The sequence below is a fragment of the Felis catus genome, chromosome A1 (assembly GCF_018350175.1).
Source record: "Felis catus isolate Fca126 chromosome A1, F.catus_Fca126_mat1.0, whole genome shotgun sequence".
NCBI lineage: Eukaryota > Metazoa > Chordata > Mammalia > Carnivora > Felidae > Felis > Felis catus.
Genome location: NC_058368.1, coordinates 203,613,286 through 203,637,080, shown reverse-complemented (window position 1 = coordinate 203,637,080; position 23,795 = coordinate 203,613,286). Strand labels below are relative to the sequence as shown.

Here is a 23,795-nt window from a genome sequence, read left to right as displayed (position 1 = left end):
GAAATGTGGGGATTTGAGTGTTTCTTAGGAGATTTTAGAGGATGGAATGCAAAACTTCCCTGGGGTAGGATGAGAAGGAACATTATGTAATCGGACTTAAAAAATATTATTAAATATTATTAAATTTCATTTGTTTCCTGCATGAGGATACAATGCATTTTACATTTAATATCAATTTATTAGGAAAGTAAATAAGATATTATTTGCATCTTTGTTTATTTGCAATACCATTTTTCAGTGTTTTGTTAGTTGCAAAGCTCCCTAAATACAGATTTTTTTTCTCATATCAGTTTTACAGATATTGGCTGAAATACTATTAGTGTCTGAATATATTGATCATGTCACTGAAAAAAATGGATATTGAAAAGTCTGGTGTTTAAATAGCAGATGTTGAAACATTTTTAATGTTGAATTGATAAGTGACCTCTCACCTGAATGTCTGCTGTAACCATAAAGGGCAGTCTTTGTTGTTGTTGTTTTTTTTTTTTAATAATACCTATGAAACACTGATTTTAATTTACTGCTCCTTGAAAGACCTAGGAATCTTTGCATTGTCAGCAGCTTAAATTGAGCACAGAAATGATAACTAATTTAGAAAATTGTAAGATTATTTAGTCATTTAGGATGTATATAAGGTAATTAAAAACAAACCCTTAGGAGGGTTAAGACCTGACTGTAGTTGGTTACTCTGTAGCTGGGGTCACTGCCTAAGTTGTACGAAGGCATATGTTCAATTTACAGTTGTAATGAGGAACATGGGATGTTTTGATTCTTCATTTGCCTGTGCTCATCTCTAGAGGATGCAATGGCCTGTATTAAAAAAATGAATATAGGCTCTTTTATGGGGGATAATAAAAATGTGTAAGATAATACGTGCCACATGCATATATGGTTGACATATGGCTTTTCTCTTTGAGTATGGAATTGTTGCCCTTAGCTGCTATCACAGAGCAGCCACATGGGAATATTCATTAATAGCCACTTAGGAATGAGACCAGTTCCTTTGATCTCATTAGTTTGATCATGATTATTCCATTTTAATGAATACATAGTGTTTGTAAAGGTGTTTTTCAGTAGATTAGCCCCTTGCAAGGGCATTCTGTGTTTTATTCTAATCAGCAAAAGAGAGAAATGCATGTTATAAGGTTTTCTTTTGGCTCATAGTGAATGTATAAAAGACGTAATAAAAGATATAAAGCAGGTTTTTTTTAATTTTTCCCTCCTTTTTATTCCATATTTTAAATAACGAATGGCATTTGAGTTGCAAATTTTTTCTACGTGTTGATAGACTTGAAAATACTGGGATATACTCTTGAGTTAAATAACTTTTCTCATTATTATGATAGAGGCTGGTATTGAGTAGAAGTATTACCTTTTGACTTAGTGAAAACTTTTGTTCATCTGTTATTATTCCATAAAGTTTACAGAATTACAGTGATCCTGGCTACATTCGGAGTCCTTCTCTTGGCTTTAGAACAAAGCAAAACAAATATAATCTTTCCATTATAAAAGATGCATAAAAGAAAAACAATCTTGAGATGTCTCTGATTTGAACTAATTAGATGAAGGCTAATTAGAATTAGTGAAAAATATAAGATTAAAAGCTCTATGTTTTAAAAAGAGATACATGATTCGGTCAGTGGTCTCACTGATATAACTAAGAACCGTTTTGGGTTTTGCACCTGTCCAGCACTCTGCCCTTTCCTTGGTACCCTGTTCTTCATTCCTTCCAGTTGTGGGCAGAAGCTGCACCTTGCAGCTCTGTGGTCATGTGCTTGACACTTGGCCAGTCCCCATGCCAGACTGTTTGCTCTAGAGGTTGTGATGCTCTCCACACCTGGCCGGTAACAGTCACACCTAGTATATTTGCACTTGGAGATCTTGAGAAAAAGAGATTTGCGGTTTCAGAGTTGGAAGGATGGAAAGCGGTGGCAAGCAGTAAGTAGCCCAGCAAAAAAAGCCAGTCTGAGGTAAGAGGAAATGAGTGTCTGTGAGGAGGCAGAGCTTAGTTGCCTCATATCCCAGTTCCAGTGGAACTCAGACTTGTCCTTTTCTTTCCAGTACGCTTCCAAAATACTCCTCTTTTTTCCTTACTGCTTTAAGTTGGAAAAGTTCTGTCAAGTGAAATAGACAAGAATTCTTATTCAACGTGGTATTTGTTTGCATGTAAATGGGTTACTTCTAATGCACAAGGTATTGAAAGTATTTCATGGTTTCCTACAGTTAACTTTTTAAAGCAAAGTTTGGAACAGCTAATGCCTTCACTGATAAGGAAAGGGTAAATTTTATTTTTGCTGAATAATCATAAATCCTGAATGAACAATGTCTAAATTATTGGAACTGTGCAGTATTCATGCTGACCAATTTAGATAGTGTCCATAACTTTTCTTGGGTCCTGGACACACCTTGCATAATTATATGCTTTTCTGTCTCTACTTCTCAAATCAAATTCATTGGCCTATTCTCTCCCCTTGAAATCAGATTTTGCAGCCTCCTGGCTTTCCTCCAAAAGTCTTTCATTGTTTCACAAGCCATCCTTGTTTTCAATTCATCCTTCTTTATCCACTGTGTAAATTAGGTGGACCTGAATACTTAGGAAAAATCCAAAGCATTTGGTTGTTATTAGAGTCAGGATAGCTGACTCACACATGTAAAACATTAAAGAAAACTTACAAATGTTTGAGTGATGTTTTTCTTTTGTTGTTGTTTGGGACTGTGGGGCATTTAACCACATCCTGCCATGCACAGAACACTAGAGCCTCTCTTTCTATTCCCAGGTATAGTTAGGTATAGGCTAATAAAACAAACAAGGACAATATTTCTGTTTTCTTTTCCCAGCATTTTTATTGATTTACTTAAATGTAACATACTATACACTGTTCAGCCTTTTGGGAGGTAGGAGGAGGAAGGGATTCTATATCTTTATGAGGAGTCTTCTCCGAACCAACACTCAGATGGGGACATACATTTGTGGCTGACACACTTTGACATCATGGCCAGGGGCCACACTTCCCACAGAGGCTGAGCTCCCCAAATGATGATGATTTCTTTTTAACATATAATATTCCAGACTGGAACTGCTTTGTCTTCAGTAGCACAATCCAGCTGCAGAGGGGACCAGAATTCTGTCTCAATTATCAAGCAAAGATGCCATTTTTAAATGCAGGAGAATCTCCTTACTCCTTACCATACTGTTTCTGTTCTTCTCTCTCTCTCTCTCTCTCTCTCTCTCTCTCTCTCTCTCTCTCTGTGTGTGTGTGTGTGTGTGTGTGTGTGTGTGTGTGTGTGTGTTGGTGGGGAGGTGAGGGATATGTTTTCTATTTTTGGCTTCTGCAAGCTTTGATACATTTTGCTAGAAGCTGTTTTAGTGTTTCGAGTGCAATAATGATGCCTGTTTACACATAGTCTCCTTGGTAATCTAAATGGCTATGTGAAATACGAATCCAGTTTGTGCCCTGTTTGCTGTTAGTGTAGTCATCTAATACTGTATTTGTCTTACCAAACGTTTAATTTTGGTTTTGGGTGGTCCGTGTTCATGTGTCAGGTGCAATTATTATTTTAAAATAAAAGAACAAAGATAATCTAGTTCTGATAGCAATACATTACATTACAACTCTCAGACTCAGTTACCAATTATATTTTAACATACAGATTCCAACCACAAAAATTAAACATTTTTAGAATCTGATTTGTCAAGAAGCAAGTTGGAAGCCAAGTGCTATGAAATGCAACTTTAGCCATAAGCCAAAACACTCTGCCTCAAATGCATATCTTTTGAAATTCCAACTTTTTTAAGGAATGAAAAAAATAAAGACCTGTAATGGAATAACTTCATGGGGAAATGTCTTAATAAAACTGATTCTTAAGTAACAGATTAACTGGACGTGCTGGTTAAGTATCGACACAATGAAGTTGTAAGAGAGGATCACAAAACACCAGCCTTTCTAGAGGTTAAACTTTAGTAAAAAGACATTTGGTGAGTCTTTCCCTTGTACCAAAATACTGTGTCTGAACAATAAAAATAAACAGACCTTTTCAAAACAAGAAATATGAAGATAACACCGCAGCATCAATATAATCTTATAGTTATGATTTAAAGTATTTAAAACAAATAGTATTTTTCTACACTTTTCTTTTAAAATCACTACAGACACTGCAAATAAGGCTTATGTGTTTATTTAGTGGAATACAATGTGACGATGACTGGTATATTCCTATGTATTGTTTTCTATGCCTGCTCTAACAAAATGAATTTTGATATGGTTACATTATGGAATCTTCCAAAGCTCTTTAAATTTACAGAAAATAAGTTTTATTTGGTTTTGTAATGACTAGGCCATACAGCTGGAACAGGTTTCCGTATGTGATTAGACATATACCAGGATATATTTGCTCAGTTTAAGCCCCTGGAAGGGTTGCACTTCAAATTCCTTGATAATTCCTTTGGGGGAGATGTGCTATGTGGGACTTACACAGGGTTCTTATATATGCAGACAGCCTCTTCATCACTTACTACTGTGAGACATGGCAAAAAATCATTAGCAAATAAGAGGCTAGGCTACTAAAATTTACTTCACAATTTTCCTTCTTTTTGTATTGGAGACCCACTGATATACTGAGAGAAAAGAATTTGGCGTTCTGGTCTATTTTTTATGAAAGGAAGCCTTAGGAGTGATAGCTCTTTCTAAACGATGGCAGATATGTCTCATCAAGCCATGCCCCAGCACTGTCATATTTACTGTTGATTCTTCTTGTTGCAGAAGTGATATTAAGTTAACTGATACTACACGGGGCTCTCACCCTCCTTCCCTAGCTCCTCTCCTAGTCTTAAGTGTTTGCCAAGTTTTAAAAACACTTTGTCATGAACATGCATGGGGTGTGCTGAAGAAAAAGAAAAGGTAAATCAGAGGGCAGCTGCTGTGGATACTCTTTAAAACCCCAAAAGATATTTAACATCCTATTAAATAAATAACTTAGAAAGAAATAGAAAGGGATGAAGGCAGAATGCACAAGCATACCATACTATTTGTTTTGTTAGAACAGTTTTACGCTAACATGTTTACATTTTTAAATCTTATCCAATTCTTCCGTGATGCCACGCCCAAAGCTCCTTTGGTTGTGCATATGATATGACCCAAGTGCTTTCCAGTAAATGCTTGCATGTCCTACTGCTCATTGAATCACTAGGCTTGAATGAGCAATGAAAGTTTTTGATACGAGTTCGTATTCCATAAATAACTTTCCCGAAGATCATTCAACAGATTGTTCCATGTCCTTTAAGTTCTATCTCAGAGGTTCAAAAACAAGAACATAAACAAAAACGTAACCAAACACCCAGCCACAGTGTTGTTCACTTAGGAATAACTTCCATCCCATTTAATCTGCCTATTATCTCGATTATAAGGCATGACACAGAACTAATTAAAAGAACATCATATGTCAGCAGTGAGTACAAAACCTTCAAAGACTTCCTTTCTTGCAAGCAGGCAGACATCTGCAGTGTGTCTTTGCCTTTTGAGCTACTGTCTTCATGAAGAATACCGACTAGTCCTGGCGAAAGGGCCTTTAGTTCTGCTGTGTCCACAAACGTTCCTTCCTCTATGAGTGGACCACCATTGGAAGAAAATGAGCTGAGGTGTTTTTCCTTCGTGTTTTCTGTCCTCTCCTGGGAGCTCCTTTTCCATTCAGTGCCACATACATTTGCCTCCCGTTGTGCTGCCAGTTAAAGGACGCATACGTATTGTATCCGTTTTCCTCTATCCTCTCCTTCAGCTTACAGTCATTGTTAAATTCTTTCTGCAAGTGAAAAATAGAATCTTTTATTTCTGTGATGATGATACTTCATTCCATTTGACACAAACCATCCGGAGAACTCCAGTTCAAGAGCTTTCTTTGCTGTTACCATTTGTACCTAAGTTGTGCACTTAAGGCACATTATCAACAACAGAAGAGCAAAACTCAACCACAAAGCAGATTCTGTGTTTGAAGGCTCATGATTCATTTTAATTGACCATCATAAACATATTAGGGTCCCTTTAAAAAGCTAGTGTGTTTTGAAGATGACATGGTTTAAGTGCCTAGAATGATTGTCGAGAGCAAAGATTCTACTGGTGGTATTTGTGAAGAGCCAATGACAAACAATAGTGTTACAATCCTGTTTTCAGAGTAAGGACCATGGGGTCTCATCGGAAAAATAGAATTACAGAAAAACCTGTGTTTCTCAAGTTTGCAGACTTTGCCTGTAAATCCATAATAAATACATCCACGTTGGTAAGAAAACAGATCTTAATAGGAAAATCATAATAGTTCTAGATAATCAAGAGGCCAGAGAGGGGTGGAGGGATGCCTTCCTTTCTTAAAAATACTAGATTTCTCCATAACCTAGAATTTTAACAGATTTTACTCTGAGCTCTAGGAATGATTGAAAATTAGGACATGAAATGCCTTGCTTTGTGAATTACCATATCAAAGAAATTACAAACATGGTGACTGATCACTGTATAGTGTATAAACCTGAGACTTTGACCCTCAGAAATTCCACTCAGTTGTCACAGTCCTTTGGCTTTGTTACAGATGACCATGTGTTTTTAAGGGGTCTTTGGGACAAGAATTGATTTTCCTTCATTCCATAGATCCAGTGTCTCACTCTGGAGTTACTGATGTAGAGGAGGTACCTCACTAATCTCAAAACTCTGGCTTTGGAAATGTCCCTCTTCCCTTACACCCACACTAAAGCAGGTAAGAAGCTCAAGAATTGGAGCTTTTGCTCTTCTGGTTCTACCTTTTCCAATCCAAGCCAAGGGTATGATAGGCATCTTTCGCTGGCCTCTACTGGGCAGTTCAAACAGTTTTTCTCACCTCGGGATTAAAAAAAAAAGTTACTAAATTCTCAACTCCTGAACGTGTGTATGTTTAAATATTCAGGTTTCTGTGAACTAGATCCTAATTTTGAACATTATCAGAACCATCACAAACAGGTATATATTATGTTCATGTTTCTAGTTTAAGCTTTGTTTCCTGGAATTTATTTATCCAATGTGGTTCTCTTCTATAACATGATATTGAAGTGTAACATTCAAATGGTTCATTTGGTTGAAAGTAAGAGGAAAATCGGTAAATTATTTAAGGTAAAGATTTTAATGTGACAAAAATTCTGCATTAGAAAGGAATTTAAGTCTTTCCTATGTTTTTTTTCCCATTTATTCATCTTAGTTTGTCTAAAACTATGTGGCTTTCAAAGCAGAGATGATTTTTTAGCATAGTTATATTCATTCTAATAAAGGGGGTGCAGTTTAGAGACTGTGGGAGGACTGAGGTTTTTGGGATGACTTTATTTTTATTTTTTAAAGTTTATTTATTCCTTTTGAGAGAGACAGAGACAGTGCAAGTCGGGGAGGGGCAGAGGGAGATGGAGAGACAGAGAATCCGAAGCAGGCTTCATGCCATCATCGCAGAGCCCAACGTGGGGCTCAAACCCATGAAGCCGCGAAATCATGACGTGAGCCGAAATCAAGAGTTGGGTGCACTTAGCTGACTGAACCACCCAGGTGCCCTGAGATGACTTCATATTCGCAACAGAGCTGTATATAGGAAAGAGCAGTGGATGTGTAGTTATTTTGTCTCCCCAATATAAATTTATAGAGCAATGTCTCTTAAAGTGAGGTATACCTGTGGCAGACTCCTAATCTCAAGTGTTTTTTGATATTTACACTTTAGCTCAAATATATCAGAATCTCTGGAGGAGGGACCTAGGAATCTATGTGTTTACAGCATTTAGGCGAATCATCAGTATTAAAGTTAAAAAAAAAAAGTCTAGGCTAGAGCAAGATCTCAAAAGTAGGGTTTTGGTAGTTTAGAGAAAGGTTTTAAACTTCCTCAGGATGCCTCATAAATTTCTTTGGTCCTTAAATCAGGCTGGATGAGAGCCTGTTTTATTTAAACACCATTTTCTAGTTAACCTAATTCTGTCAGTCATGTGGAAACCAAGAATACCATAGATGCATTATTCAGAGAAGGAATAATGAAAATATAAGAGAGACATACATTTCCCAAAAGGAACAGAGGAAAGTATTCAATACAGAATAGAATAAAGAGCTGGTTTAGTTAATCACTCTGAGTGTTGGCCTAATATTTTCAAGAAGGTTTCTGGCATCAATGGAGATCACCTGAAAAAAGATGACAGGTGTTTATAAGCATTGCCACTGATATACAGAATTATATTAGGTATGTCCTCATGAATTTTGATGGCATACCCTTCAGTGCAAAATTCCTAGTCCACCCTGAGAGGGACATTCAGTTTGAGTAGATTTTTCATTTAATTTGAAGCCATCATATTTTACTCTTCCTGGTGGTAATGCAAAATTGCAAACCCAATGCACTGTGGTTAGAAAATGGACTTCTTTCTGAAATGGGCTGAAAGTGGAGGGACAGCCTACGATGGGATGAGCTGCTAGGAGAGGTGGTTAGGTTTATGCATTTATGACTTTGTGCTCTGGATGGACTGCGTGCTGAGGGTATGGTGCAGGACAAGGCAGACCCTGCCCAATTGAAGTTTACAATAAACTGGGGGAAGATAGTAAACACTAAACACAGTAATCAGAGATTTTTCCGATGAATCCTATTGCAGATAAGTAAAAGGGGGTGCTATGCTAGAAAGTGGGCGTCTACTTTAGATACAGAGATGGGACAAGATAATTCACACATCTCAGAGTTCAAGAAGCATCATAGGCACAGTACATGAGCTGTGTTGGGACAGAAGAAAAAAGTGGGGAAATGAGAGAAGTAGTAAATATTTTGATGACGCTGTTCATTTAAGAATTATCCATTTCTTGAGGTGCCTGGGTGGTTCAGTCGGTTAAGTGTCTGACTCTTGATTTCAGCTAGGTCATGGTCTCACGGTTTGTGAGATTGAGCCCTGCATCAGGCTCTGCACTGGGAGTGGAATCTGCTTGAGATTCTCTCTCTCTCCCTCTTCCTTTTCCCGTCCTCTGCTTGTCTGCTTGTGCTCTCTCTCTCTCCTTCTCTCTCTCTCAAAAGAAAGGAAGGAAGGAAGGAAGGAAGGAAAAGAAAGAAAGAAAAGAAAAAGAAATGCAAATTCCTAGAACTTACCACAGCTTTAGTGTATCAAAAAATCTAGAAATGTGATTTAATCTTCCCGGTGATTGTGATGCATACTGAACTTTGGGACCTGCTGGCTCTACGCAGCCACTACCATCATCCTTATGCTAACCAACAAAATAAGGTTATTTACACATTTTGAAGTGATAGTCCTTAATACTTGCTATGAAACACCAGAGATATATGTACTCAAAGCATTGGCTGGATTCCAGCTCCATCACTGAATTGATGATTGTCGCCCACATAAATAAAAATATGGAGTTGATTGAACGGCACACAAATGGTAAATTTCTTAATCTGTCTCCCCATCTCATATTTTAAAAGAATACAAAACACCAGCTCTAAAACACAGTATATGATTTCCTCCTTAATTTAAGATCTTTGTTTTCAATGATTCTTCTCCAAGTTGTCTGCAGCACCCGTGCCAATCTGACCAGATGCTTCCGTGAGAGTCTGACCCTTTAACAGTTCAGAGCATGGACTGACGAATGCCAGTAACAGCTTGTGTGGCAGACTGATGGGTGAACAACAGAGGAAATTACAGAGTTGCAAGAGCCGCTTTGCCAGCCCTTGAAACTCTGGTGACCAGCCCACTGTGGCTCTGTTTACTAGCAATAGAATGATAACAAAGCTCTTCAATGTCTGAGGGAAACATTCCAAAACTCTGGCAATGATTTACTACAGCGGACTTGGAAAATTAAAGCAGAATACTTACTGAGCCATAGAGTTTCCCCTTCTTGTTCATGGCTAAATAATAGTTGCTGTTAATGGCTTTGACGGCAACAACTCCGATTTCCACTGAAGTTATCTCCAGGATACCTAAACCATACAATGGAAAAAACAAACACACAAAAAACAACAATAGCTAAACTTAAAGAGTCGCATAAATTTAGGTGAAAGAAAGGAAATCAGAAGACCTACTGAGTTTTAATTTCTGATCATTCTAAAATTAGTAGATTTAAAAAACTGGGGGAAAAAAAAACCCAAACCTCTTTCAATGTGCCTAAAAACTGAGGAGTTATATTGAAAAAATAGTAAGTCTTTAAAAGAATTCCCCTCTTTTTATTCCGAGCACATAAGGAAAAATGTTGTTTTAATTAAAATACTTCCTTTGCTAACTCTACATTTTCAACCCCATAAATATTGAAACAACTCTATTGTAGCCTAGATTTCACAAAAAACTTATCAGAACACACATCTGTACTACGGTATTAAATTAAATCCATAGCATATGTCAATAATATGTCAGATTTACCTCAATCTGTAAAAACAGTGGTAAACTATTTCTCCGTTGTAGGATACTCAGATAAACTAAATCTCTTGGCTACATTTAACTGATAAATTCAGTTTGGGAAAATGTGTTGACATTCTGAGATACAGAAAGACTGATCCCAACATCCACATTATCTGTAAAATAGCAAAATCACTACTCTGAGTTGGGAGAATATCCAATATTCATCAGCATTTTTAAAGGCTTTTCCCCCCCTAAAAAGAATGGAACGCTGAAGGTTTTTGTAACTGATAGACAAGAGAACTTTTGTCCTCATACACATATTTTGGTTGGTGCATCTAAAGGTAATTTTCTCTGAAAAGTATGTAGGTAACTAAAGGGAGAACATTTGATATTTTACCCCAAATCTATTTTAGGTTAAGAAACCCTCAGGTGCTAAGACTACTTCTTATTCTAGAACTCGGAAAAGCTTTCTCAGGTGAATAGCAAAGGCTTCTGGATCCAGAGTGTCTGGGTTTGAATCTGGCTTTACATTTACTGGTGAATGACCACAGGAGAAGTCACTGAACTGCTTGTGTTTACATTTCATTTGTAAAATGGGCAACACGATAGTACCTCCTTCCTAGTCGTGTTGTGAGGAATAAATGAGCTGGTACGTGTAAAATAATTAGAACTTGCCTGCAGCTAGAGCTTTAGTGCCTCCTTAAATATTATTAAAGAAAATAAATTTCCTCTCACACTTAATAGATTTTGGAACTCCTCCTTCACCAAACTGTGTAACTCCTGGACAGAACATACAAATTCCCATTGGCTTAGCCCATAAACTCTGAAAGGTGATTATACGTTATCATTTATTATGTATCAACTGTCATAAGAAATGCCGTTCTAAATGTGCTCAACAAATTGGGTGTTTATACATATACCTTCCCGTAGGGAAAGAGTGGCTTGTTCTTAAGACATGAATACCTTCTTTCCTCCTCATCCGTCCTAGGTGGACCAGCCATGTGGAGACCAATAGAAATGTTTGAGTTCCCCCACTGCAAAGTTGACAAAACCAGAGAGCTAGACTACATGCCATGAATGAATCATTCTTTCCATGTATCTTGTAGGAAGCCTCTGACCTAACACAACACACTCCCTCAATAATAGGGTGAAATAAATCTCAGTTGGCAAGCTCAAACCAAGGATAGGTTACAAAGGGTGAAGGAGACCGTATCTGTATTTTTAGTATCCTGTTTCCTTATGCAGCTAGTTGCCCTCAAGGTACAAACAAATACACTCACTTATTTGCATATTTTAAAATAGTTTCTTATAGTTTATTTCTTTCATTCTCACAACAGTCCTCTAAGATGGGCATTGCTCTTAATTACAGATGAAAAAAACCAGAGGCTGTGAGATTATATAACTGATACAAGATGATGAGGTGACACAGGTCAGTAATGATGGCTCCAATACCTAAGCTTCTGGCTTTCAAACTATTTCTCTCCATCTCTGACTACTTGTCTCTCCATCATATCCCCCCTCTCTTTCCCATTGTCTCAAGGGAATCCTGTTGGAAAACCATCTGACAAAATGACTCATCAAGATAATAGTCTTTAATAGGAATGCCACAGAGGAAAATGTCTAAGTATCAGGGAAGGGAATCTAATATACTTTATGTCACAAGCAGAAGATACACAGTGAGGCAGGAGGTTGAATTCTGGGGCAAAATATTTAGGCCAGTATTTACTTTGCCTAAGAAATAAGTAAGCACTGTCAGTAAATTGCAAGGTGTTCCCTATATGTGCTTTTGTAACTGGAAATTGTTAGAATGAAAGATTGAAGCAAAGAGTAAAGCAGGATTTTTGAAGGTGAACAAGATGTAGTGGGGTTAATCTATAGTAACAGACTGAGTTGACAAAAGGAGAAACGTGAGACAAATGTTACCAAATCCTTGACCAATCACTTCTGAGCATGCACTGCACATGATATATCATATTTAGCTTGGAACCCCTGGGTTTTTCTGCTTTGCACAAAATAGAATCTCGATATTGAAAGAATCCATTCAGTCAATGAACCATTTTCCCCACTCTGTAACCAGTTAAGACTAGTGTGAAAAGGTTCACTATGCTTCAAAATACAAAGTGGGAAGAACTAGATGATTTAAGGGTCTTTCAAATTCTGAAAAAGAACTTTTATGGTATAACATATGCCAGCAAATCTGATAATTTTGTGGTAATGAACAATGACTGTCTTTACTATGAACATCTGTTAATACGAAAGTGACTTTCTGAGGGGCTCAAGCCTAGAGGACTTGTCCATTTTTCATAAAAAATCTCTCCAGTGTTCTATGTTCTTTGGTGAGAATGATCAAGTCTTCCAATAAAAAGTATTTTTGCAGGGCGCCTGGGTGGCTCAGTCAGTTAGGCATCAATCAGACTTTGGCTCAGGTCACGATCTCATGGTTCACAGGTCTGAGCCCTGCGTTGGGCTCGGTGCTGACAGCTCAGGGCCTGGATCCTTCTTCGGATTCTGTGTCTCCCTCTCTCTGTGCCCCTCCCCTGCTCATACTCTGTCTCTCTGTCTCTCTCTCAAAAATAAATAAACACTAAAAAAAAAAAAGAAACTTAAAAAAAAGTATTTTTGCAAAGGACAACCAGAATTTTGCTTTATCGTTGTTAGACTAATAACTTAGTGTATTTTGGTTCAAAATTCAATGCCAATTAAAGGATGACCTCCTAAGGGAAAGTAAGTGAAAGGCATACAAATTTTTCTGTATTTCTTAACAACTTATATGAGCATACAATTATCTTATAAGTTATAAAGTACTGTTTTGTTACTCAAAGAAACTAACACCTAAAAATTATATCATCAATGAAAGGGAACACAAATTATATTTCCCATTCATATATGTCAGCTGTTTTTTTAAATTTAAAGACATATTCTTGTAGTGAAATTTGTTGTAACAACATCAGTTTTGATGTCTCTTAAAAGATGACTATCCCAAGTGGCTTTCTAAATCTGTTTAAGAGCTTTGGGACAGTTTAATTCAGATACATAGGAAGACCTATGAGGAGAAGGGCACTCTTGTAGGAAATGGGAACATAAAGTCAGATGAATCAATCAAAATCTAAAATCCCTCCTCCTCAATCAAAATCTGTGCTGTACTGGGAGTAAAAGACAAATACACAGAGAATTACAATAAAACATATTAAGTGATAGTGAGAGCTAAGATGGAAGACAAAAGAGGCAAAAATAAACATGGCTCATATTGGCTGTGGCTCCAAGGCAGACTTCCTCTTTGGAGATGAGACTTGAACTGAGTTTTGAAGGTTGCACAAGAGGCATTCAGGGGAAAGGTGGGAAGACATGAACACAAGCATTAAGGTGAAAACAGTATGGTGTTTTCCAGAAAAATCATAAGTTTGATTTACCAACTAGAGAACAAGGAGCAAGGCAGAAAGTCACAAGAAGTGAGATTAGGGAGTTAATAAGGCCCAAGGTATCAGCCATGCTGTATTCTGGAAAATAGGAAGTATTTTATATAAAAATATATTACTTAAAAACCATATTAGAAAAAGCCGGTATTTGGCAAATTCAAATTCATGTAAGTAAATAATAGCAATCTGTAAAGTTTATTTTGAATTATACTTGAAATCCTACATGATGAAGTTTGATTATTGACATTACAAGTGATTGTGACATAAATCAGCTCCTGTTTATGAGCAGATTCTACCAAAGAATGGAACATCACCATAGTAATGGGGAGGATTTTGCAAACTGATGAAGTCCAAATGGAAATAACCTAGAAGTCACAATTTTCATGTAAATCATCTTTTCTTTTAACTTGCCAAGGCATGAGTTATGTTTTGATGAATCATTGGGTAGTTAATCTGAGGAGGGCCATTCACAAGTTTCTCTTCCAGTTTATGCTTTTCATCCTTCTCCAGAAGAGAAGCATCTGACTGATTTTCTCCCCAGCAATCAGGTTGGACCAAGAATACTTCTCTTTTGGGGCTATTAGAATAAACAAGCTATTGGCCATCATGGTAACTTTCTCCTTAAACATTTTTTTTAAAGTAAGAGGCAACTTTAAAAAGTAGGAGAAAGTAAAAGGCAAGTAAAACTTTAATAAAATTGGTACAGACAAGGGGAAAACTAGATATAAAAATAAATGCAAAATTCCATTATTCTCTCCTAAATAAACAGAACATGAATATATAAAGGAATCCTAGAGATTATTTGAGTAAATTAATTCGGCTAATACCTATTAAGCAACACTGTGTAGGATTTATGTTATCTCTTACTATGGAGGAGGCAAAGACAAGACACAATCTTTACCATCAAGGAGTTTTAAACCTGGGTAGAGTAAGGACACAAATAATTAAAGTAATTACAATACAAGGAGAATGTTTTAAGTGCTATATGAGAGAGAAAATACATTGTCATGATTTTAAATAATAAAATGTTGTCCTGAAGAAGATGGTTGATGTTTTGGGTGAATCTTTCAGGGATAGGATTTTAGTAGGTAAGAATTTAAAAAGTTGAGGAGAAGAATCTGTGTGGAGAAAAGTGAATGAGTGAAGAAAGGCATGGGGGAGGGAGAGGGATTCAGTGTGTATTTGAGCTATGGTTGACTACACCAATTGTAATTTGTGGGGACCACTCTCGATACAAGTATAGATTGTATTTTATTGAGTAGCAGTGGTGCTCTCCTGGGTGAAGAATGTACTTTTCAAAAACTTTGTTGTGGAACTTGGAAGCACCTCCATAAATGTCAGAGCCTCACGAATCCAGAATCTGTCACATCTGTTATTTCGCTCCGAACATTTTACTCAAAATTATAATGTTTGATAGTTTTAGACAATGTACTGAAACATATTATAATTAGTATAGTGTAGTAAACAAATCCTAACTTCTCTAAACGAAATCTCTTTCTCATGATTGTTGTCAAGTGTCCCAAATAATATAATATAATATAATATAATATAATATAATATAATATATCCTAATTATAATTTCTAATTATATACTAATATAAAAAGGCCTGTACTCCCGACTGTGACTTTCTGGAGTTGTTATCATATTTACCCTATACACCTCAGAGATTATGTGGCCACACCCTAGAGTATGGGGCTAAATGGCTCCATCTGCGGTCTTGAGAATCACCTGTGAGTCCTATCTCCGTAGTGTATCTTTCTCAAAGAACCATAGAAATCGCAGTGATGTTCATTTTTTTTAAAAAAATTAGAACAGGGCATACATACATGGTTCATAATATGAGCTCAATATATTTTTATTGAATGAATCATAATGAATCAATGAGTGGGCAGTCCAGCAACTAGCTGAATAAAGGAAAACTCAGCATTCATTAAATACAGAATTTTTTTCTTTCGATAGTATAGTAAAATTTGTAAATCCTTGAGATAAATTAATAACTCTACATACAAATAAAATGAAAATGAAAGTAAAAGGAAATGCCAAAATGTGTATACTTCAAAGGAAAAGTCAGTGGATTGCAAAATATAAATATTTGTTATTTATAGGCAATTATTACAAATCTGAAACTCCTTTAAACTTTCTTAATATATGTATGGCTCTTCAACTATTCATTATTAAAATTGTGAGAAAAGGGGTGTCAGACATGGATCAGAAAGGCTATCTAGAGCATGAGGTCTCAAGGCAGCTTTCTTGGTTAAGAAAAGCACCGGTTGGGGTAAGTTGAATTGGAAGAGAGTAATAGTATAAAAATCAAGAACTAATACAGAATGACTGTCTTGTATCATATACTTTTAATATTCATATCTCAGTCTCACAAAACGTATCAGGTAAGCATTATTTTTTGTACACGTTGAGATTGGGCCTTGGAGAAATTAAATCAATTGGTGGACACACACTCACCTGGGGTAGGGTGGGTTCAATGTTTGGATCCAAGGCCCATTCTCTTTCCACTAAATCAGGTTTTGTTGAATAAAGTTAAAAACAGCAAAATAAAAAAGGCAGTAATAAAGACTGTTTTATCTGTTTTGAATACTTTTCTCCATATTCTAGCAGACACTTGATTTTTAGATTTCAAAAGGTATTTTAGAGACGCATACCGATTAGTTAACACAAAGAGATTAATTTTTATATAGATTAATTTTCTAGGTAATTAAAGTTTTATAGCTTTTTAGATTTTATTAAAAAATAATTTGGCACCTTCATCTTCAAGTTCATTCACTTTTTTGTTCATATATGGAGATTACTAATCAAAATTTAATGTTTTTCTTGATGACATTATCTCTAATGACTTTCTCTGCTATGAAAGTAGGATGCTCTAAGGAGCTTATGAGTACCTCCATTAAAATAAGCTGATAAATTAATATGAGGTCTGGTTAGAATTGAGTCAAAATTATGAGCAGGTTTTGATGGTGTTTTTTTTCTGAGTACAGGATATGAGGTTTTGTGTAGAAATCCTAGAATCTCTTTTTGATACATTCTTTCTTACATTCCAGAGAGTGAAGTTCTACACAAATGTGCAAAAATTCTGGGGAAACATGATAATATTTAGGCTTATATTTAGAACAAATTATGTTAGTTTTATCTTTTATATTTATGATAAAACAAATATAATTTTCTTATGTTATAAAAATTGTGATAATTTGCAAACAATCTAATGGGGTATAATTTTGCTTCATAATTACCAAGGTTGCAAAAATTATACAGCAATTATTATTTCAGCTGGTAGTTCATTTACACTCTTTAATTTCTTAAAAACATGATTCCACTCATGGTTTTTGACAGTGAAATGCTACTTTACATCTAGGAAGTCCAATAGATTCTAGGCTCATAAGATTATGTCCAGAAAAAATACATAGCTATTTCCATCGTAATAATTAAAAATATTTCAAATAATGTTTTCATTTCTCTTTAATGTGAAAGTTAAATTAATTGAAACCTCAACACATTATGTAACTGCTGCTCTCACAGAGCACAAAGGATCTTCCCTCAACACTTTGCAAAGAGACTTGACCACACTTAAGCCTGCCTTCCACCTGCAATAGGCTCTGTCCCTAAAGGTGACCTCAGGTCCTATGCTGAGTCTTTACTTAAGAAAACCCAATTCTATCCAGCTTCAAATCATACATTGTCCAAACCTACCTTCCCAAACTATTTTCAGTGATTCTCCACTTATTCCCTTCCATAATTTTTCACTTCCATGTAGACTCTTCTTTTTTTCTCACCTCCTCCAGTCTCATAATCCTTTGTTCTCCCTTAGAACCTCATTCATCTTTGGCTTAGTTGGAGTTGAGCTCAGTTAATATTGTAATCTCTCTCCCTTACTACAGTAGTCTGAATAAAATCTGTCTTATCACCTTTAACAGCATTTTTGCTGTTTGTTTGCTTCAATTACATGAGCTCAAAAAGTTTCACAGAAATTATGAGTAGAAAACTGTCACCAAATTCATGGGTAGCATATGCCCTGCAAAATAGTCTATGAGTGGTGAATGCAAAAAGGAAGAAGAGAATGTGTTTTTGAAGACTGGGAAAGGAGAGCACATAGCTGAGGGGTATGGCTCTTAGCTTAAGTAGCCCTGTTTGGAATTGCATATTTACTTGATTCAACGATATCAAAAAGTGCATCTAGACTCTAGCTTAACTGTCTTGAAAGAATGTCAAAATGTTTCTAATGCTGTAAATTGAGAGTAACTGGACAGCAACATTTGTGATACTACTTTTATTTTTTGTATTGCCTACTTATATTCCCATTTCATTTCTCTCCACCCTGCCTTCCACCATCTGTCTGTCTCTCAATCATACACACACACACACACACACACACACACACACACACACACACACAATGAGGCAGCCAGTAATTTCAGACACACATGCACACAAAATTTTAAAGGGAACATCAAAGTCATATTTTATGTGACAAAATTAATGGAAGAAGTATAAATGAGAGGGAAGTGGCTCTAAAAGAGCAGAAGAACTTGGCTTAGCATCTCAGCTTTGTTACTTAGCCATCAAAATGACTTTGAATAAGTGATTTTTAATTCCTGAGTCTTGGTTTCCTCATTTGCAAATTGGGACTAATTGCATACAGTTCATAGGATTGCATGGAATCTGGAGAAGTGGTTATTGAATAGGTATTTACTATCTGCTGAAGCTGGCTCATTTTTTTATATCAGCTGTTCTCAAACTTAAGCATGCATCAGAATTATCTGGAAGGTTTGTTTAAACACAGATTGCTGGGCTTTTTAATTTACTAGATTTGGGGAGGCGCCAGAGAATTTGAATTTCTAGCCATTTCCTAGGGAATGGCTGAATCTGTTGGTGCAAGGACAACACACTGTTCTATACACTACAATTCAGAAATGGAGCAGGTTTTTGACGTAAAAAAAGCATTGACAGAAACAGAGAAACAGAACCACAAACAGGAATAGACACACATAATGTTAGCAGCCTAACATCAATGAAAAAAATTTAAAGAATGTGGAAAGAAGTACTAGGCTTTTCTTTTGTGTATTTTTAAAATGTTTATTTATTTATTTTGAGAGAGAGAGAGAGAGAGAGAGAGAGAGAGAGAGAGAGAGAGAGAGAATCTTAAGCAGGCTCCACCCTCAGCATGGAGCCAGATGCAGGGCTTGATCCCACAACCCTGGAATCATGTCCTGAGCCAGAATCCAGAGTCTGAGACTCAGCCAACTAAGCCACCCAGGCACCCCTCTTTTGTGTATTTTTGATAGGTGTGGGACTCAACATCTGCATGACTATAGCCATGTGGACTTGGTATTTGTGTACAAATATACCTTATCGTTGTCTATAGGTAATTTTTTTTAGAGATTTGGAAGAAGATTATCATAATCATCATTTTCTTACCCTGAATAAGAATGTGGAAATGTTGGTTGAAACTTAAGTGCCTTCAGTTACTCCTTTAAGTATTTTACATGCATTCTCATAGGGCTACTTGTGTCCCCATTCTAAAAATAAAGGGACCATGTGACCCCTTTATTGTTATGCTTATGGCCAAGAAATTGCTACAAATCAGTAGAGAGTCACTTGATCTGTTATCCTCCACCCAGAGTTAAAGGCATATACTTGCTCTGGAATGATCTCCCCACTTTTAAAAAGAGGACCCCAGAGTGGGCTAATCATTAGCCTAGTTCTGGCCACCCTGTGCTATTTTAGACTCCAGATGCCCTTTCAGCATAATGCAACCGAAATGATTTAGTTTCTCTATCATCCACAGTTCTTTGAGATACCGTGACATGAATTTAGAACCACAGACATAAACAGGACCCGCATTAGCAGAAAATTCTCTATATCAGAGGATACATATTTTTCTTAATTTGTTAAAGACCAGAATGACCTTCTGACATTTTTAACTGGTGCTTCGAGGACAAATGTAGTCATTAGCTTGGCCTTATTGATGAACACAGTGGCAAATTCTAAATCATTTCTCAATTTAAGGCTATATTCAATTGAACAGCATTATAGTTTAGCCATTGTCATTGACCTACCATTAAAAGTACCAGAAACTAACAACACAATTTTAGGGACAATACTCCCAATTGTAAATTAATTGTTAAAGTGTGTTAAAGAATAATTTTCTGCTGCATTTTTAACTGCAAATTAAATGTGACTCTGGAGTGTTCCTGATTGATCATCAGTCAACAAATACTTGCAGGTGGTCATTTAAGGTCTCTTCATGGCACTGTGCTAGATCAATAGATTTAATAATACAACAATTTTTCTTTTTTATTTCCCTCTCCAAAGATTGCTTTTTGTCCATTTAAGCTTATTGAATTATGTCAGGAAATAATTATTTATCAGCATTTTAGGCAAGTGTTATTTCACACTCATCTTAGTGCAAGTCTTAGTCAACTTGTCTGAATAAAACATGCTGAAAATTTAGTATTTAAGACTAGAAGACAGGTTACAACGACTATGTACCTGAGTTCTTACACATAAAATATTTCTGGGATCCAGATTATAGAAAAAAAGAGATGAAGAGAAAACCAAAACTGAAAAGTTGATAGAGGAGAAACACTGCAAGAAATAGAATGAATGCACCGACTTGACCTAAATCACGCTAACTGCAAATGTTTCACTTTACTCAAAATTTTATCCAAAATTGTGAAAACCTTTAAAATTTGGGGGAAAAATTATATGCAGAGAAAAGTTGTCTTAACTTCTTTGTAGGATACATTAGTTATGCTGGATGAAATGCCACAATATTATATTTTGAAGAAATGTTTCCATTTATGTTTATTTATCAAAATCTGAAAACATCCCCCCCAGAAGACTCAATTAATATTATTTAATTCATATAATCAATTGTAAGAAGGAATTTGAATTTACTTGCTCAATTCAGACTAGTGTATATAGTATTGTCAAATAATGATTAAATTCACCTGAAATATGATAATTTATAATAATTTATGATGATTAAAATTTCAGTGTATAGATATGGGATAGGGAAAACAGAATCTAAAAACTTGAAAATAATTTGTCAAACTGCCATTGAAATGGCAAAATACATTTCTAGGCAAAGTGGTTGACTTTTGAGCAAGTCAGGTTAGTAAATTAATTGAAATATCTATAAAAATCAAGTAGCATTCAATAGTTTCATACTATTTGATTTCTATTGCAAATGTTTCCTCCTCTCCTACTAATTCTAGATAGCCAAAAGAAAACTCTGGTTATAATATAATTTAATTTAGTACAAACATTGAAATATTTCAGTGGAGATTATTCTTGGGTAAGATTCAAAGTAAACCCTGTTTGTTTTCGTATAAGAATCTTTACAAATGATGTCCAAAGAGATGTCAAATCTAGTGTCATAATTTAATTTTAGGAGGAGCTATATTTAAAGTCTCCTTATTTTACCAAAACAGACCCAGAAATCCAGGACCATAATACAGTATACATTTTTGGTCAGTGTTATTAAATAGATATATGAATAGAAACATGCACGACTGTCTTATACAAACAAACTGGTTAAAATACAATCATAAAAATTAAAAAAAAAACTAAGCAAATAAATAAATAAAAATAGACATGCTCTGAGAAAGCTCAAAAAGCTTGATTAAACTATGGCAGACCATAGAAATGGGGCTGAGGAATAAAACTCTATTAAGCAGTTTTTATTTATGGACAGGTTACAGCTACTCTGTAGCTGAACTTAATTCTTGATGCACTGATAAAAGAACTAGGCCAATTTTCTTATCAAGGAGAAATGGTTCAGTATGCTTATTGCAACTTCTTTCAAAAGTCTGATCGTGGATCATTTGGCAGAAGTGAGAACTACAGTGAAGAACAAGGAGAATGAATTTGGTTGGAGGTAGAGTCTCAATTTTCCCTTAGTTTATTGAAAGCATGACTCTTTTGTTTGTTGTATGGGCCACATCTGTACTACCAGCGCCTTGCCCATAGCAGATGCCCAATATAGAATCATGGAACAAATTAATTTATCTGAATAAATTAATGTGCAAAGTACCTGTTTCAACTTCGGCCTACTTACTTTCCTCTGGAAAGAGGAAAAGAGAGAAAGCTATTGGCAGATATCCCTTCTTAATTTGGGGTGCCAAGCGACCCTGGGTACTTGGGTAAAATCAGAAGCCAGTTCATTTTCACCTTCTGTGGCAGATAGGAATGTAGAGGAGCACAACATTGTCCCCCTCCACTGGCCCAATTTTTCTTCTACTGGGTTTCTGACCCAGAGACTGATCCCTCACATTAATCTTGGGTATATATATTCAACTCAAAGTTATGAGTCGTTACCTCGAGGGACTGATTACCTTATGTAATCCTATGAAAACATTAAAAAATACTGGATGTTTACTGTGTATGAAAGCCACCTACCGAGCATGAAAAGAGCCACCGTAGCTCGCATGGTGTTGGAAGAGAAAGAATAAAATGAAGTCCCAAACCTAAGTACAGAATTATTCTGCTCAATATTTTCCTCCTAAATTCTACTCGCTTCTTCCACAACAAAAGTCAAAGACCACTTTATTCCTTCTCCTTACATAGGTGTGCAGTCGTAAGAACCTATTTGAAAAGCTTTAAAAAAGTCCCCTAACCTTGAAGTCTAGTATCTCAGTCCACACCACTCCAGTGGACTCAGTCCACACCAAAGGCCTGTCCTTTGCCTCAGAAACTTGGTCAAGAATGTTAAGGTAATGAAGTCTGCTGCCAGTGTCCAAATACAAACAATTACTTGTTGACTCTGAAACCCCAATGGGTGTTTTCACCTTGAGTGCTTAACAACTTTCTGACGTGGTGGGAGATCCTATCTTTATTCCTCTAGCCCACAAACAGCCTTCTCATCCCTCTTTGCTTTCTCAGTCAACACTTTAAGTCCGGAGAGGATGACAGAGTCTTTTCTTTATGTCGAGACTTAAAAGCTCCTAGAAGAGCACAGCCATTTCACGCCCTTCCCCATTCATCATCATCAACTCCTCTTTTTACTGTTTTTCTAACCTGCCATTCAACAAAAACAGCCGCTAATAATTATGTTTGTGGTACTAGGCTATGTGATCTAATTGCACAGACTTGTGGCACATGTCTTGTCCAGTTACACAAACTTGATTTCCAAAAAGAGAGCTTCTGAGACATTTTCTTAGCTGTCTGCCCACTCACAAACTTCAAGCGATATGGACACCATCCTGTGAAATGCCTGTACCTGACCATTGTTTTCATTTTTTTTCCCCTCTCAACTTCATTCAGCTCTTCCAGAAATACTGGCATCCCTAGGGAGTGAGGAGTGTACTACCTACTGGAATCTGATTGTTTTCTTTTTTCAGTTGCCCTTGCTCGCTAATTACTGTGTAAGGTAATCGTGTTGGAAAGTCAGAGGTATTTTTGACTTTTAAATTGAAGAAAAGTATTGACACACTAAGTCTTTAAGTAAACAGAATTTTTTGACCAATTTATTAGAGGCAGAAAAACATATAGTTATTTTCTTTGCAAGATACTTTCTCAGATTCTTCATACTTCCCTTAATTCTTACCATAGCCTGACAGTCTTACCTATGTTCATAAATACTTTGAAAGATTAAGGAGAAAACTATATAAGGAAAATTATCTCATGTAGATCCCTATCCAGAATAACTTGTTGATATATGATATATTTGAAGAGTTGATATTACAAATGAAGATTCTGCTCTTACTTTTAGCAAACAGGTACCTTTCATTGATTTTTTTTTTTTTTTACTTCACCAAATCTAGTTTTTATGATATCTGTTGAAGCAGATCTTGTCCTAATAGTTTGGCATATTTTGATAGTAGGCTTTTAACCTGACACCACTCTCTTCTTCATCAACACCTCCAACCTCAACCAGCACCCATATTGCCACGATAACTTAAGTGAAAAATACCACGGAATGAGCATATTCTCAATATCATAAACATTTGTTTTGACATCGATGGCTCAGACCTTCTAAGTAGTCCTGGCAAAATTACCTTCTAGGCTCCAACAGAAA

The 23,795-nt window shown here is 36.1% G+C and overlaps 1 protein-coding gene and 1 long non-coding RNA gene across 3 annotated transcripts in view; one reads left to right on the top strand and one right to left on the bottom strand.

The window, feature by feature from the left end:
- LOC123380075 overlaps positions 1-23,795 on the top strand; it is a 355,918-nt gene that overhangs the window by 187,756 nt on the left and 144,367 nt on the right. The window lies entirely within an intron of this gene.
- Positions 2,819-23,795, bottom strand: part of FGF10 (fibroblast growth factor 10) — an 83,749-nt gene continuing 62,772 nt past the window's right edge. Inside the window, exons 2-3 of the mRNA XM_023260856.2 lie at positions 9,833-9,936; positions 2,819-5,796 (exon numbers count right to left, since the gene is read on the bottom strand). Coding sequence (XP_023116624.2) covers positions 5,599-5,796; positions 9,833-9,936 — 302 coding nt within the window. The 3' untranslated portion in view covers positions 2,819-5,598. The remainder of the gene's footprint in view (positions 5,797-9,832; positions 9,937-23,795) is intronic.